This window comes from Pectinophora gossypiella, chromosome 11 (genome assembly GCF_024362695.1).
Source record: "Pectinophora gossypiella chromosome 11, ilPecGoss1.1, whole genome shotgun sequence".
Lineage (NCBI taxonomy): Eukaryota > Metazoa > Arthropoda > Insecta > Lepidoptera > Gelechiidae > Pectinophora > Pectinophora gossypiella.
The window spans coordinates 7,517,840-7,535,265 of NC_065414.1; the positions used below are offsets into that span (position 1 = coordinate 7,517,840).

The 17,426-nt window shown below is 35.0% G+C and overlaps 1 protein-coding gene across 1 annotated transcript in view; it reads left to right on the forward strand.

Annotated features, from left to right (window-relative positions):
• LOC126370947 (uncharacterized) overlaps positions 1-17,426 on the forward strand; it is a 195,769-nt gene that overhangs the window by 154,662 nt on the left and 23,681 nt on the right. Inside the window, exon 3 of the mRNA XM_050016088.1 lies at positions 12,954-13,049. Within this exon, the coding sequence (XP_049872045.1) occupies positions 12,954-13,049 (96 nt within the window). The remainder of the gene's footprint in view (positions 1-12,953; positions 13,050-17,426) is intronic.

The following is a 17,426-nucleotide window of genomic DNA, read 5'->3' on the forward strand; positions in this document are numbered from 1 at the left end:
TAAAAATGTCACAACTTAAAAATGCCAAAATAACGAGATTAATTGGTTGACGGCTATAAGGATTGTAGTCACTTAGAAAATATTCGATTTGCAAGACACCTGCATAAGCGGCACGGATACCTATCGCGCTGAGTGCGGTTCGAATTATATCGAGTGCTTTGACTAATAGACGCAACGAAATGTGGATAATCGTCGTATGGCTATAGGCTGGAGCTCTCGATATAATGCGTTATAATTGGTGACTTTGAGTGGGTATACATTTATAGCCCTATCAGGTACCAATTATCTTTCCAGAAAGAAAAAATATAATTACCAAATAATGAACTTCGCATCCGAGTTCACAGACATGGTATTATACAAACAGTAACTTACCTGTAAAACCATTCCTCATTGCAACGGCAACTCGGTTATCCATAATCCAACAAAGAAACGGCGCGGGTTGGTTACCCACTGGTTTTACTTTTCTTTTACTTTTATTTCCTCATAGCATGTATGTAGCTCGTGTTTACGCTAAAAGGCTTTACGACCCCAATATTTTGAACAGGCAACACGCATTCGTTTGCCGACAAACTCTGAAGGGTTAACAGTCTGCTGGGTAACATAGGGCACTCTTACAAAAAGATATAACACGCACAGGGTTAATATGAAAAAAGACAACGCAACGCTAGCATTCAACACACGTTAAAGGCACTGTATTTTGTGTCTTTGTAAGTGCTTTTTATGCAAAATGTACTTATTAGGTATTTTGTTTATTCATTTAAGTAATTAATTTTGAACCTGTTTCTTGCTATAAATTAAAAAAAAAATCTTACCTTATCTTTGCCTGAAACAAAAGAAAACGTATTTGGTTATTAGGTAGACAAGTATTTTAACGATTATTAAAAATATAATGGTTTTACCGTTACGAAAAGGTATTTCATATTAAATTAAGGTGAAGATTTTACTATTGAAGACTAGCTTTTGATACATTGATGATTCATAGCGTTAACTTGGAAGAGGTTTAGGAGGGACATGTGCTTTTTTACTTGCGTTGTTACTAGAGTTAATCAGTTTTTGCTCTCAAGCTAAGAAAATAAAATAATTTTGATAAAAGCCGTCAAAGAACGACTTTGGAAATATTATCTTCAAAGTCTTGTTACTATGAAGGTCGAATATTCAAGTGCAGTAGGTTAGAGTAGTTTTACATTAATAAGTGGTATGCGTGAGTAGAGTGCAATATTTTATTGTAATAAAAAATGTTACAAAAGTGGCGGAGATGGATGAATTGGCAATCTTTATAATTGTAATCGATTACGAAACTAAGTCACACAAGTTTCCACTATCACACAGACTTAAACATGAAGCGTTTTATTTTCCTTATTTTTGTCTCGAACGCACACTACTTCTATATTATGTGCGTTATCTAACAAAATGACTGACCATAGTACCAAAACTTATCAAGCCTGTTAATCCTACGATCCTCTTTCATCATAACAAGCGTTCTTTATTTATGACTATTTACATCACACCGTACAAATGGCGTATGGGCCTTTTCTGACAGGTTTATAAATCAGGGGATGGTGGTATCGACCACTACCCCATCAAGTTGATAAATGCATGTAACTCGAGTCTCATACATCCCTATGGCTAAGCCGAACGGTCTTAACCGATGTGGTGTAACTCAGTAAACTGTATTTATGTGAAAATCTAGTCCTCATTGGGAATATACGAGTACCTTAGTCGTGAGCTTATGATTATGAAGTAAATTCTTATGTGTGTTAAACATACCTAACTTTACCAGTTGCGTGGGAGATATTGCTGTAAAGTAAGGATATTAATTGCGATGTGTTTTAATAGAGAACCTTGTGCATTTGTGCAATAGTTTTAGATTATGTTATGTAGGAGATCACTTCATAGGAAATTGACATAAAAATCTTGGTAAAAATACTGCTTTTTATTATTTTTTAAGATAAAAATACAACAACCTACAAAAATGATATTTCTGAGATACAATCTTTGGCAACAGATATCAGGTTTGGGAAACAGAAAGTGATGTGAAAAGCACTTTTAAGTCGAGGCACTATCATAGCAATAATTTATCACAGTTTATCTCACGGCTGTGCGGAAATTGTGAGTGGGACTTTATGCCGGATAAGTGAAGATGATTCTTTAAAATTATCTTCAGCATTATATTTTACCTTGTGTTTTTAGTACTTCATTAAAATATTATAAAAACTACTTACTTTAGAATTGTCATCAATCTACCAATTTTGTCATCACATATTTAATATTGTTAAAGAATTATACAAAAATCTCACTAGACATAGTCGAAATTTTAATTCTAAAATTACTCAACATCAAAGACCCTTCAAAGAGTCCTTCAAAGACATGATTAACTTTCGCGAACTTATATTATTACCTTTTAATAATGGTCCGTCATAAAAATTCCGTTTACCGGGACTAGGAACTTCAAGATTCCGGTCAATTCCGCCGGCCATCCGGGAATTCACGGTATTCGACAAGATCCAAGATTTCCATTTGGAATTAGCCCGGTATCTCGGTTCCGAGAGCTGTTTTATAGATAAGATTCTTGCGGAGAAATGTTTTTCTTTGTTCTTATATTATTATAGGATAAAAAGGTTTAAGGCTTTGTACATTTTGGCTATGAAAAGTAATGTTTATGATAAATCTACTATCAGTACGGTTTCTAAATATAAATCTAATCTAGGATCTTTTGTTCAGTCTAAGGTAGGTGAAATAAATATGTTGTAAGAGATAAGAGATAGTTTTATCTCTATCAAGTGTTCAAGCCAACTAGATAATACCATCTGCGAGAAATCTACAATAAGTAACGCCCAAAATACAAAAGTCTAAAAGCCCTTGGAATAGGTGTATGTATAGTCAACATGTGGATTTAAAAACTTAAAAATGTAATGAAAGAATTTTGTGCAGAAAACATTTCGGAATGTTTTAAAACTTTCCTTCCAAAACGAATTCTCTTGTAAAATCTGTACGACGACCCCAAAACTTAAAATATTGCCCAGGACAGAACTTTCCGCACGCAGCAAACTTAAACAAAAATGCATAAAAAAACACTCATAACATAAAAATCATTGTGGGTTCTTCAGAAATACTTACATTGGAAAGACTACCTACTTACAATGCATTTACTTAAAGCCTATTCACTGCGTATACTTTCCATTTTACATTTATGATTTTTATATTGCAATCTTCATCCAATCATGTAGAAGGAGGTCGTTCTTTTAAATCTTCATTCGAGAGTCTATTCTTATTCCACATTGTGAATGTGCAGGGGATTAAAACCATTCTTGGGATTCCCTGTAGGGCTGAGGTTAGGGTTAGGGCTCGATTGAATGTGGTTTGTGGCGAAGGGGGCTGGACAGTGGACGCTTAGAAATGCTTCAGTGCGGTCTCGAAGTTGCCGATTGATATCCCTATAGGTAGTAGCATCTATAGCGATGATAGTGGTTTGTATCTATTGATTTTGATGAGCATAAGTATATTCATCGTTTTTGGGTTTATGTATAACGATTTTACAATAAAATGTAAGACTGAATGTCCTTTTAAAATCCAAACCCAAATGTTTAATTATTGTGTCCCAAAAACCCCGGCTGCAAGAGTATTTTACAGATCATATTTTGAATATGTCTAAAAATACATTTAATGATGCGTTGATGAGGTTGGTATTTCACTTCACAACCCACACAATAGAAGAAGAACAATACATTTAAAGTTCTTGTTAAGGATACCGGACCTGTCAAATCTTCAAAAAGGACAAATTGTAATCATTTCTCTAGCGATGAATACAATTAAGCATACTTTATGTAAAAAAGCTTATTATAAGACTAAAGATGAATGCCTGGTATTAAATATGTTCTTCTAAGTATTAAATTACTTGTAGTGTATAACACCTTGCAAAATGACGTAGATTCAATGATTTTAAAATTGACCTTCAACAAGTTTATCCATCATAATTAAGTTGAATAAATTATTCTGATCTGTTAATATGAAGATAAATTTCTGTTTACAATACAATACAATACAAATACACTTTATTGCACCAAAATAAAAAGAAATAATTACAAAAATTATTATTAAAAATTATTATTATTAATTATTAATTTGGCGATTTGCCATGTACTTAGTTAAGAGACTTTTTGTAATTATTTCTTTGTAATTATTTAGCGATAAGGCCGCCGCCTTATCGCTTAAAGCGATTTCTTCCAGACAACCATAAGGTGAGGAAAAAGGTAAAAAAAAAATTGAAAGATTGCGGGTACAAACTATGGATACAACTTAACAACAAATACATGCAAATAAATATATAACATACTTACAAATATAATATATAATAATAATAATATAATATAATGTATAATATAATATATGTTTATTTAGAGATATGACTGTATTTTCACTCTGTCAGTTTAAATTACAGGATAATGCGAAAAGTGAGTAATCATTAAACATGTTGCTTCTGAGACGCGTGTAAAAAAATACGTATAAATGAATATAATACAAGTATGTTCAAAAGATAAAAGTAACTACAATACGGATAGAAATACAATTTGTTTCCAGCTTCGATTTCAATAACACATGAGCCCAACAGGCTGACAGTTGTAATTAAAAGATTAAAGCCAATTTTGTTTAAACGACAACCCGAAACAGTTCAGTTTAAGTATGCAGACAAACCCGGGTTTACATTAAACGAAGGGCACGCTTCCTGTCTCGGCACACTGTCGAAATGTTAATTTTCCGGAAATTAAAGTTGTTCCTACTCGCTACCCTTTAGCATAGCACGTCCTTTTATACACCTACTTTATGTTGAGAATTGTAAATGTCGTTTTTGTATCACTGTATTTTTTCTTTTATTGACTTTTTTGTTCTTCCTCTTTTAAAAGAAGTTGTCATTGTATGAAGGTTGCTTTAGGAAATAAAGTTCAGTTCTGACTTTTACTTTTATTTCCACGTAAGTGAGTATCATTATTAATTTCCTTTCATACATATACATTTAAGACTCCATTACAAATTTGTTATTGCACACACAAAAAATTAACAAAAGATAGGCTTATCTCTAAAAGAGATCCGTAGAGAGGGTAATTGCAAAATGTTTAAAAGTTAAGTTTTGATGGTAGTACCTAACATTTTAGACACATAATTATTTCTATTACTCATATTTATCCGCATAGGCATACTTAAAATAGTTACTCAAGATAGTTGTTGTGAGTGAAATCAATAAATAAATAAATAAAATATTCGCATTTTCGCGTGTTGAACAGAGCATGTACAGTCACGAGTACTAACATGTATACACTTTGAAACCATGTCACATTAACTTTTTTGACAAATTAAACCGTAAGTCGCATTAAATGTCAAATATGTTAGTGCGACAGGGTTCTAAAGTGGGTACATGATACTGCTCATGACTGTACTTATCATTATACACCTCCAAACCAGGTGCTGAACTGCACGGCATTACTATTAACAGTATCACATCCCGAGTTCGACCACTTTACAATTGTAATCCATTTGGGGCATTATTAAATCATGGGACAATTGTGCACAAAACACCTACAATACTGTAATAGGAGAGTGTAGTTCGTGGCATTGTGGTTGAACCAGATAGATCAGGTAATAGGCTTGCCAATGAAGTGTTATTAGTTGAATGTACTGGGTATTATTCCATTTGTGCGGAAGATAGCTAGAGCAGAGTCTAAAGCTCAAATGGTATTGTTAGGTCAATTTTACAGGAAGGATTGCCTTTGGATGAGTACATTTTTTGAGCGGGTGGATTATTAAACAATGTACTTGCAGTATACCAGCATGACATGTTGAATTACAAGTTTTGTGACGTCACATACAACTAGTTATCGAATCTAAAAAGTCGATATAAATTTAGTATTTTTGGCGGTAGACCGATAAGGGTGCCCAGTTGGATGCCAACCTCGGCTCAGGGCGTCGCGCGTCGTCTGAAAGTATTATATTTGGAAGAATCAATCGTCTCGCCACCACCACACCACAATTTGGTCGCAATAAAACATTTCTATTTCTATGTCTTTAGTGGGACGCTTAATGAGGGATATATAACGACCACCATGTTGTGCCGGCGGGGTCGGTTTCATGCACGTTACTTTATCTTCGAATACCTAGACCTATTACTTCGAAATTGTTGCAAAACGTCGTTTCTTGACTTTACTTAGAGATCTTTATTGCACTTATGCATGAAAGCGAGGGCGTCGAGAACTGAAGGGGTCATTGATATATCGTAAAGGGAAGCAAATTTCAACGCAACTCTTATACTCGTATTTTTTAATAATTTCCTTCATATAAATAAAGTAAGATATGATAAACATGTGAAACATACTGATATGATGGGGAAAAGTGATTGAGTTGATTAGTCATTCTTATCACAGTTGATTCATAGTTGCGAGGACATGTGCACTCGAAAATTTATGAAGTCGACTCCAGAAGATATTATGATATTATCTAACCTAACATTGTTATCTGTAATACAACTCATTTATTATCTGTTGTATGACGCAAATAGTAACCTTAAACACTGACATACTATAAACAAATAGACTCACATTCGCTAAGGAAATTCTGAAAAAATCGTCCGAACCGTGCAATACGTATACATTAGAATTATGTAGATAGTAATAAGTTTGTTCGCTTAAATAAAGACGTTATATCTGTTAAAATAAAATGCAATATTAGTTGTACAGTGTCGTTACACACCGTCGCTTGTGACAAGATGCGTCACACTCTTTTTTTTACAGAGATTGGTTGTGTATTTGTTATACGAGTTCTATGCTTTAAAGTAAGTAAATATTCATTAAGTTTCATTGGATTATTCAAATGTGTCATAGTGATAACCCGAGTGACCTAGACGTTGTGTCTTTGTGAATATAACTAAGTAACTATTATATATATGCAGAGAACTGTTGAGTTGTTGAGATGAAACAGTAGGACTAGGGCCCTGTGCTGGGAGGTTTTCTGGCCACGTCTTTCCCTCAGCGTTACAGATTCCGATGTGGTAGTAGTTTTACAGTTAGTTACATAATATGTAATTTAATTATGTTTGACGTTCAAAAAGCGCTAACTTTGTAAGCCAATTTTGAAAAATAAATATTTTTGAATTTTTTTTTTGAATTTTGAGACAAAAAGAGTCGTTTATACATAAGTACTTAAGATTACGCCTTTTTCTCGTTAGGGAGAGACTACGGAATTCCACTATGATCCTGACACATCACTTTCGCATCTTACACTCTCATTAAAGTCTTCCTGTATGCTCGCCAGTTTAGACTACTCTTGCCCTGGCCTTTCTTTTAAACATCTTGGAGATTTTTATAACACAATACACAATATATTTTTATTTACTAGCACGAATCGTCAGCGCAATTAAAAAATCATAGTATGTGTTCTATATAGGACTGCAGCAGGTCGAAATCATTTATTTTTACCGGCCTGGTTTTTCCTACTGCTGGCAAAGGCCTCTCCTCTGAGCTTCCACTTCTCCCTGTCCTGAGCAATCTCTCTCCAATACGTCTCAAACGCATCCAGGTCGTTTTTCCATCGCTTCCTGGCTCTGTCTATGCCTTTGCGTCCGAAATCATAATTCAATCAACTATTTGTAATTCCATAACAGCAATTCCTTTCGGCTTACGAAATTCAATAATATCAAAATTACATATATTATGATATGCAACCAGACTTCAATTAATTGTTTGAATAGATTCCTTTCACACAAGGGCTTCACAGTGGGGACAGTTAATTAAATTTTAGGCTGTCTAGTATTACAACCGTCAGGTATATCTGGTATTTAGACAATTTCAGTAGGCGGGAACTATATATATCTATCTGCTTTCCCAAGGAATGTCAGGCGATTATATATTGATATATCAGTTTCGTCTTTATCATAAAAATCTAACGCATTTGTATTTCGACCTGGAGGTTCCGGGTTCGATTCCCAGTGAGAACATTATTTTTTAGACCCTAGTTTGGTTAGGACATTCCAGGATAATCCGATAGTCCGAAAGCAAAATGATCCATGCTTCAGAAGGCACGTTAAATAGTCAGTCCCGGTTACTATTTACATAATGCCAGAGGCCTTTGGCAGCTCAACTGTAACCGGGACTTCAGCGTAATGAGATCGGTCGTTGACCTTACAACCCATATAAGAGAAGGTATTTTCTATACATACCCGGTATTCAGTTTCCTTGATTTAAGGAAGTCTATCTTAATGTCTATCTTACTACCTGGGTTCGATTGCACGGCATCCGTGACTCGGGCCTGTCCCATGAAGATTATTATTGTGTTCTCGTCTTTCGAATCTGTTACTAATACTAGGTTAAATTTTCTGTTACTAACATTAACATTGACTAGCATCCAAAATAAATATTTTGAATTAGAATTTAATGTATGATCCGAATTATCACACTCTTTCTGTATCTCTCTTTCTCTCTCGATATCTGTCTTCTCGACGGGTTTTATCTAAGAATAAAATGAAGCATATTTGTGCCACTGCGTAACCGGAACCATTCGATATCTTTCAAACGTAAACGTTCTCAATCCAAAGTTCAATTGGACTTGATTGCAGCAAAACTTGCTTTAACAGTAATTAATCTTGTACAAAGGTCAAAGACCCTTCTGTGATTGATTAAGGGGAAGCCCGTGCCCAGTTTTGGGAACTATATATACAAGTCTGTTATATACAAGAAATTACTATGTTGCCAACTGAATATCTAACGCTGTATATATTTGTGGTGACCAAGTAGCTCTAGTAATTACATACCTCTATAATTAGAGACTGTGACTGAGAAGTGCTCTATCTCGCTAAGGCACCATAGTTGCGCCATCAGGGGAGTTAAAATGGCCACATCGAAGCAATTCATCTAAGAAAGCAATGTTGCAATTTGAAATTTGCGCATATAAAAGTAAGTGCGCAATGCAAACAAATGTCAAATAGCAATATCGCTTTCTTAGATGAATTGCATTCATGTGACCATTTTAAACCCCCCCTGTAGGAAATTATTCGGGATTGAATACATTTAAGAAAGAAAGAAAGAAAGAAACATTTAAATCTATGCAATTGTATAGAGTGTATAAAGAGTATGTCACCAGGTTGCAGAAGCAATCGGTTGCCGGCATCTGAATCCCGAATAATTTCCCGCTGGTGGCTCAACCATGGTCTCTTAGTGAGATAGGGCCGTTAGTGCATACTCTGCTATGATTAAATTACGCATTCAATTATGTGTTGAATCAGTGTCTCGTGTTTGCTATGACATAAAGCCCATAGTGCTAGGTACTTAGGTATTACGGGGAGCGGGTTTTCCATTACGTGTAAGTGAAACCTTATGTAGATCAAATGTTCTTTCTTCTTTTAATAGTACATGATAGTAGAAAAAATATTTTCTAATCATAAAAATCTTGATTCGTATAAAATTAGTAACAGGTATTATGTAATTTGTTTATATCTGGTGCCATGAAAACTGATAACACGTCATACAAAAAGGAGAGGTTTCTGCAATTTATTATATAAATTCTGTGATACTACTGAAACATCAAAGGATTTCAAGCACATATAATCCATACATACCAGTACTTATATCAAAACAGTATGAAGGATCATGTTTAGGCCTAGACGGATTCACATAAGTTTACACCTGTAGCTATACTATAGTCTCCACCATAAATGCAGACAGATTAAGCAGTGGACACACCTGCAAATCCTCGGGTACACGACAGGAGGGTGTGTGGACATGACTTAGGGATTACGGCACCGAAGGTACAATAAACAACACAGATTTGCTATAACGGTGTATGTGTCTCAAACAATGTTATCGTTTATAGCTGGTTATGATATTGTATCGACGTCTACTCGAACTGGTCTATTGATATGTAGAGCTTCAATTCCATTAGGTAATGAATAGGTATAGTAGGTACATCGACATATACTATTATTTATATTTGTAGGTAGTTGTAGGTAGATATTTGTAGGAGGTGGATAGATGTGGAAAGAAAATAAACAATTCAGTCTTGGCATAATCTTTGTTTCATTAACACAAACACAAACAATAGTAAGTCTAAAGACATTATTACATACAAATGCCATCTATAACATTTTCTTACTTTTCACATCTTTATGTACTCAATTTAACGATTGATGATTTGTTTTGCTTTTGTACACATTTCAGTTTTGTATATTAACGATAACCTCTTGACTTATAGGTTTATCATTACCAGAAGGTTACATAACTTGGTTTTATTTTACTAATTATATATTAACCATGCAAAAATCAAAGCCTTGTATAATCCTTCATTTTCCGTCAGATGTCGGAAATTCCTCAAATTAATATTCAAAAGGGTCCAGTCTTTATCGTTCATTTCGCGCCATTAAGTCTTCAAACGCAAGCTAGTTAATAAATCAAGCCGATTTTGTTCTTGATGGTTTGGCATAAGTTTGAGATTAACGAGGTAGGCTCACTTGCAGTGCTGGTGAATCGAAATGAATCGTTCTTTGATCTTTGTCTTCATTCGTATTACTATTTTATAGCAGATTTTTACCTCAAAGATTATTCATGGTTTGCAAGGCGAAAAATTCCCAAATGAGTATGCGAGATTGCTATACAACATTAGGTATAATTTGTTTGGTAACCTCGGTAAACGCTGGTAGAATGCTAGCCTCTCATTTTGAGGTTGCAGGTTCGAATCCATCACAGCCCCAAACCAATGATAATCGAAATTTGTTTTCGAATTCATGTTTGGATAATAAATATCCGGTGAAGGAAAACATCGCGAGGAAACCCACACTCGAGAAATGCGTTTTCGGACGTATGTGACCTAACCTGTATTGGGCTGGTTTTCCCTTCGCGGGTTGGAAGATCAGACAGGCAGTGGCTCTTGTAAAAAACCGGACCTGTCAAATCTTCAGGTTAGGTGAGCGGACCCTGTGAAGTACGGGATAATGCTAGGGAGATGTGTGTTGTTTGGTTTGATTTATTATTATAATTTATTTTACAATTATAATGAACTTGTTTTTAAATTTCTACTGGTACATGTTAACCACGTGATAGTCGATCAACACTCTATAATATTTGATCACCTGTACAATCGTTTTATCAACCTTCATAACCTTGAGTTTTCTTTCTATGCCAACTTTTTTCATTTAGAATTATCTTCATCGGTCTTTTTATTTTTGATACTGATTTTTTGTTCTATCTTCTCTAAATTCATAACTTCTTCTTTTTTGGTATATTTTCATCTGATATGTTAGGAAACTGCAGACACAGCTTGGTAAAATAATTAGCCATTGCACGGGGCCCCTTTGTCGTCGATAATTTTATCTATTCGCTCCACTGGCCCGTGTCTCGTGGCTCATACTAATCTGATTGGGGGACCTTTGATGAAAGGGAAGTTAGTTTTGAAGAGGTTTTTATAGATCTTAATGCGTTGGGCAGAGTTTATTCATTTCTGTTGTGTTTTTGCATTCATTTTGTAAGGTAACGAATACTACCACGTAATTATTTACTTTAGGTTGTTTGCAATTTCAAAGTGCCTTAAGGTTATACCACTTTTGGGTTAGGCAAGTTATTTACATGAAAAGCTCTCTGTTGGGGGTCTCAAAAGATTCTTAAAGTTTTTATTATCGCTTAAATATTCATGAAACTATTCTGTTTATAGAGTATGCTTGATATCTTAAATTAAAATATTAACAGCGCGTGTGGAATAGCCAGACGATCTCGGAAGCCGTCACCAACAGACAGTCTGCATAGCTCAATATCGGAACTATGCGGCCTTTCATATACATAAACACATGGTGGCTTAATAACCCCCTCAAACGCTTGTTAGGTACAATACACCGCAACATAGGAACAAGATTATTTTCAAAACTATGAATAGATTTATTCAAATGCATCGTAGGAGCGTCGAAGATATATTGTACTGTATTGAAAGCAAGAATATATCATTATAATTCAGCAATTTCAATTTTAAAAAGATGACGTTAGCTTATTGAATTAAAAATATTGTAACTTATAAAGGAACCAGTTGTAGTCGAATTTAATTTGCGTATTCCAAACTATTCTCAAAGAAATTCTCGCTTTCGCGAATTGGACGTATTTTATCGAAGTTTTAACACCGGCGCTACAAATGTATTGTGAAGAAATACTTTAACTGCTAAACTTGGCAACATTTCGCAAGGATATAATTAATGGTCACCAACGGTTTCATTTTAAGGGCAAAACAAAAAGATAATTGCGCCCAATTAATTTCAACTCCTTGCAAATGAGGGTGGATTCCCTTTATGTGCCCTTCTAGCTTTTATTGGTTCCAGACAATATTTCGTTTGTCCGATTTGTTTTAACACTTGGATATTGGATTTTCTTGGGCGGTCTCTGACCGGTCGTTTCGACGAATTTATATGCGTTGTATCCAATTCTTTATTGTTGGTATTAATTTCACTTAACAATAAATTCCTTTTTAAGCTGTGGTCGTTAGATAGCTTTAGACCCTTTGTTTCTAATTTATCTTATTTGGTGTTTGAGTCACTTTCAAAAAAAGGTTTATTCGTATTCGATGTTCCTTTAACATAGAAACTGGATACATCCAGTTTTGATAATCCGTTGTTGTTTGGAGTTAAACGACACGACAATTTTATTTTGTTTTACTTAATTACCATTTTAACAAATCACGATAATGCTGCGAATTATGACTTAAGATAAATAAGCTCACGACTATATCTCAATTGAGGTACATCCATCGCAAGATAAACTAAGTAGCCACACCTCACCAAGCTTTCTGTTAGACCAACGTCATAATTGGTGAACCGTATCACCCAACTGCACTTAACATAAATGCTTGTTTAGATGGTGAATTGCACTACGTGTCTCATAAGTCCATATCATTTAGGTTATATCCAACATATAAGAATATTGTCAATGTGTTTGTTCCAGGCGGCACTCTGCGCAGACTACAGCGTTCCGGTAGACTGCGTGCAGGCAGGACCAGCACCACGTCCTAGCTCCTTTCATGAAATCTCTGCACCTAAAGTGAGTACATACGTTTGTTATTGTTATATGTGTAGAGGCATCAGCTGGGACAAAACAGGCCTCCCGTTCGTTTAAAATTTTGCGGGTTCCTGCGGTTTTCGCCAGTTGGAGTCAAGGTCCTCAAGCCATTGTGTTTGGGGTATTCCACGATCTTAATATCGGTCTAGCAGTAATGGGATCAACTATGCTAGATTAGTTTAGACATTGCTATATTTGATTTCTTTTGCATTTCTTATTTTACGTAATAAATAAGTAATTGCTATCGGGATAAATTTCTAAATGAATGGTGGAGTCACCTCGTGGTGTGAATAACTTTAAAACGGATATCACAACTTGACTAATATTTTTATATGGTCAGTAACATTTCTTTTCTTTAATATCTCATCTCACTGGAATGCGCCTCACCTTCCTGATTCATCTTACTTGTTTATAGTTTTCGCCCTGTCTAGCCATACAGTTAGTATGACATCATCATAGCCAGGTGTCAAATACAATTCATTAGCATCATGTGTCTAGTCAAATCTTTCGAGAATTATACGTATACTTTTCCCATACATGTAACATGACAAAATAAAATAAAGTTTTTATATTATTAATAAAATAAATTCTTCAATCGTGTGGGTTATGAGGTGGCTTAAATATTAGAACGACTACATACATACTCATTATAAAAATAAAACTCAAATATCTTTAAATTTAGTAATAATAATAATAATAAAAAGTTTATTTAGTACGTACTTATATTTGTGCCTTTTATCTTTATAAGTTTGTAGGTCATAATTTTGTAGCCCAGTAGACTAAAAACCTTGATTCAATATGATATTGCAACTGAAAATGAACATAAAAACCGCGTTCGACCTTGAACGCTAATAGGCAATCTAACTAATAGTTAATATAATTTATTTTATCATTTTATTACACTGCGTTTCTAGAAACATGTATCATAGAAATTATTTATACTACTTCAATTGATTGTGTAATCATGGAAAAGTAGAGTAATAGTTTATAAATTACGAAAGATAAAAGCTATCTATTTAAATTTATGACTCGGTCCACACATTCATAAACTTATACATAACACGATTATAATTATAATAACTACTACTAAAACGGCAGAGCAAGTAATCAAATTATGTATCGTTCTTGTTTTTAATTTCGTATTTTATCTGTTCTAGCATAGCAACACAATAATTTAAATTTGAAAAATATACAAACACTAGCTTTTGCCCGCGACTTCCGCGTCCGCGTGGAAGGATTTTTCCCGCTAATTCCCATTCCCGTGGGAATTTCGGTAATTCCTTTCTTAGTGCACCTCTACGGTCCCTAAGCTACGTTCCTTCCAAATTTCAAGTGCCTACGTTTAGCCGTTTAGGCTGTGCGTTGATATGTCAGTCAGTCAGTTTCTCCTTTTATATATTTAGATACCCTTTATGGACAAGGTAGGAAGAGTCACAAGTAATCAGAGGACAACTTGATACAAAGTCTAACAAAAGATCTACCGCCTTACTACAAAACGAGGACTAAAGATAATACCAGGTTTTAAATATAATCTGCGCAACGAAATAAGTCCCGCAACCGCGATACTAGTATCTCAGATTCCGCATAGAACTATGACTTGTCAATTTCGTTCCCTTAAAATCCGAGGACTTGTTTCGTGGCGCAGACTATATTTTAAATCTGTTATTATATTTAGTCTTCGTTTTATAGTAAGGTGGTCATCATCACTAATTTAAGAGCCACGCTCTTGTCGTGTTGTTGTTTTAGGGAAAAATAGAGCAATGGTTTCCTTCTTGCCTTCCGTCCCGCATAGATAACTCTGTCTGACGTGAGTAGGAAGGCTTCCAGACTAGTCTATTTCAAAGCCGTACTAGGACTTCTGCCGAGTAAGGCGGTGATACTTACGAAATACTACGAAACTAGTCAAAGCTGTGCATCTTTTTGTTACTTTGTCATCTTAACTTTCTGTTCAAGCTTTACTCAGAGACCGGTCCACCCAACCTATGCTTATATCAACCACCCACAGTATCAGTGAAAGTATGCCAGAGTATGGTACAATACCTCTTACTCATACCATTCAATGAGCTTCGACACTAGAGACGCAGCGCAGGTCTAAAGTACATACATACATAAGATCACGCCTATTTCCTGTTGGGGTAGGTAGAGTCCACGGAATACCACTTAGTACGATCCTGACATATTACTTTCGCGTCTTCCACTTCCACATCATCAAAGACTTCACGCATGCACGCCGTTTAGAGTAGGTCTAAAGTGGAATGAAAGTAACCTTTTAAGCTGACCCAAAAATAGCTAAATGGTATGTAAAGTATTTAAGGTTATACATAAATGCTTAGTTGCTCTAAACTTTAAAAAATCCATAAGGTATTGTCTTTTGCTATTAAAATATGCTCACATTTGCTCTTAATAAGAAAACAAGGACGAAATATTTTTAAGCCTATATTTTTTTACAGTTGATCGGCGTTGTTTTTCCCTTATAAAAGATCTGACCTACCCCTATGAACGTTTAAATAATTACCAATCTATTCAACGCCAGTAACGTAATATCTATGCTTTGTCTTATAAAAATTATCCCACCATAAAAATAATTCACATGTTCACAACACAAGTAATAATAATTGGCCCAACTCTGCGACCTTTCAAGAACGCCAAGTTGTAGTGTTGAGAAAGAATGACTCATTGAGTCATTCACCTGGTGATGGTATCTTTTTGCTAGTGTTGTCAAGGAAGTAGGTACTAAAATTGTTACGGATAATTAAGTTTTTATTTTGAGGAAGACAATTAGTAAATTTGTTTTGTTGAGTGATGAATGATTGTTATTAAGTTTAGTTTTTCTTTGTAAAGTAGGTACACTACACACAGAAATATTTTTTCAAAAAAAAAAAAAACAATTAACCTATTTTTACCAAGAAAACGTAAAGGTTTCACATTTTTGAAGGTCTTATTTTGTCTGCCTAGCCATCGTGGTGTCATAAAAATGCACAGCATTGCTGCCAAATCTTAAAATCCATCGAAACAATTAGAAGTAAATCTTATTCAGTTTTCCTTTTCTGTTAAGTATTTTCATCATCTCCTTAGCATTATTCCGTTTTTCACAGGATCTGTTTACCTAACCTGAAAATTTGTCAGGACCCGTTTTTTACAGAAGCGACTGCCTGTCTGCGAAAATGCGTTTCTCGGGAATGTTGGTTTCCTCAAGATGCTTTTCTTCACCTCTGAGCACGTGATAATCATTTATGATCCAAACATGAATTCCAAAACAAATTCGACAATAATTGGTTTTTAGGCCTGAGCTGGATTCGAACCTGCGACCTCAAAGTGAGAGGCAAGCGTTCTACCGACTGCTCTACCACGGTTTCCATTATTCTTCTTTTTTCCTATTAAGTATATATTTTTCGGATATATTGACTAAAGTTTCGGATACACGATCTCCTAACATCCTTATACTGACCGCTTAACGAACTCGGTCACTCGTTCACATGGCCTGTATCCTTTTTAAGTTTCATGAGTCACAGTTTAAGTACATTAATGTTTACCTTACTAATGACATAAGTATGTCCTGTGACGCTGATGTGATGCAAATTAATTGATTCATTCCAACTTCCACGGAAGATGAGGTCATGTAGGGTACAAACCTCAAAATTCAAGAAGCATATTGTGAATGTCGGTGACTTAGTTGTGCAAGCACGTATGTGAATTCCTGTGCGTACGCTCGGATGGGATACGCTAAATTGGTGTGGATTTCCGAATATTATGACTAGTATGGAAAGAATTTGTTAATTGTACTTTTTACTAGTAGGTACATTTTCTTTACGATGTTGTAACACACAAAAAAAAAAGACTTATGTATGGAGTGTCTGGAATATAGAACTAGGTAGGTATATCAGCGTCGGCCGTTACTCCGACGAGTACGTCCTTTGTAAAAGAAACTAAGTACTCACGCATAACCGAACTTTTTTTCCATTAAAAATGCACGGGTTTTATATGATTAAATAGTAGGTATTGTGACTCTTCTGGATATTGCCTCTACTGCATTGTACGGACTCATTAATCTTTAATTTTCGCCTTTACATTTTAGTTACAAAAAGGTCGTATCTCTGTAGTTAGGTTTACACATAGAAGAACGTAGGTATATTGACCAAATTGCCGAAGTCCTTAAAAAAGGAGGAAGATGTACTCCGGCGTGCGTGTATGAAACGAATGATGGATGTAAAGGAAGTCAGAACGTCAGGTTCATAGCAACTTGATTTTTTCATAGTCTGCGCTTACCCCGGTGGGAAATAGACGTAACTTTATGTATGTATGTAGTAACTGTGTGACCGAAGTTATGTCGCTATCAACCCACTGGGGTCGATTCATTCT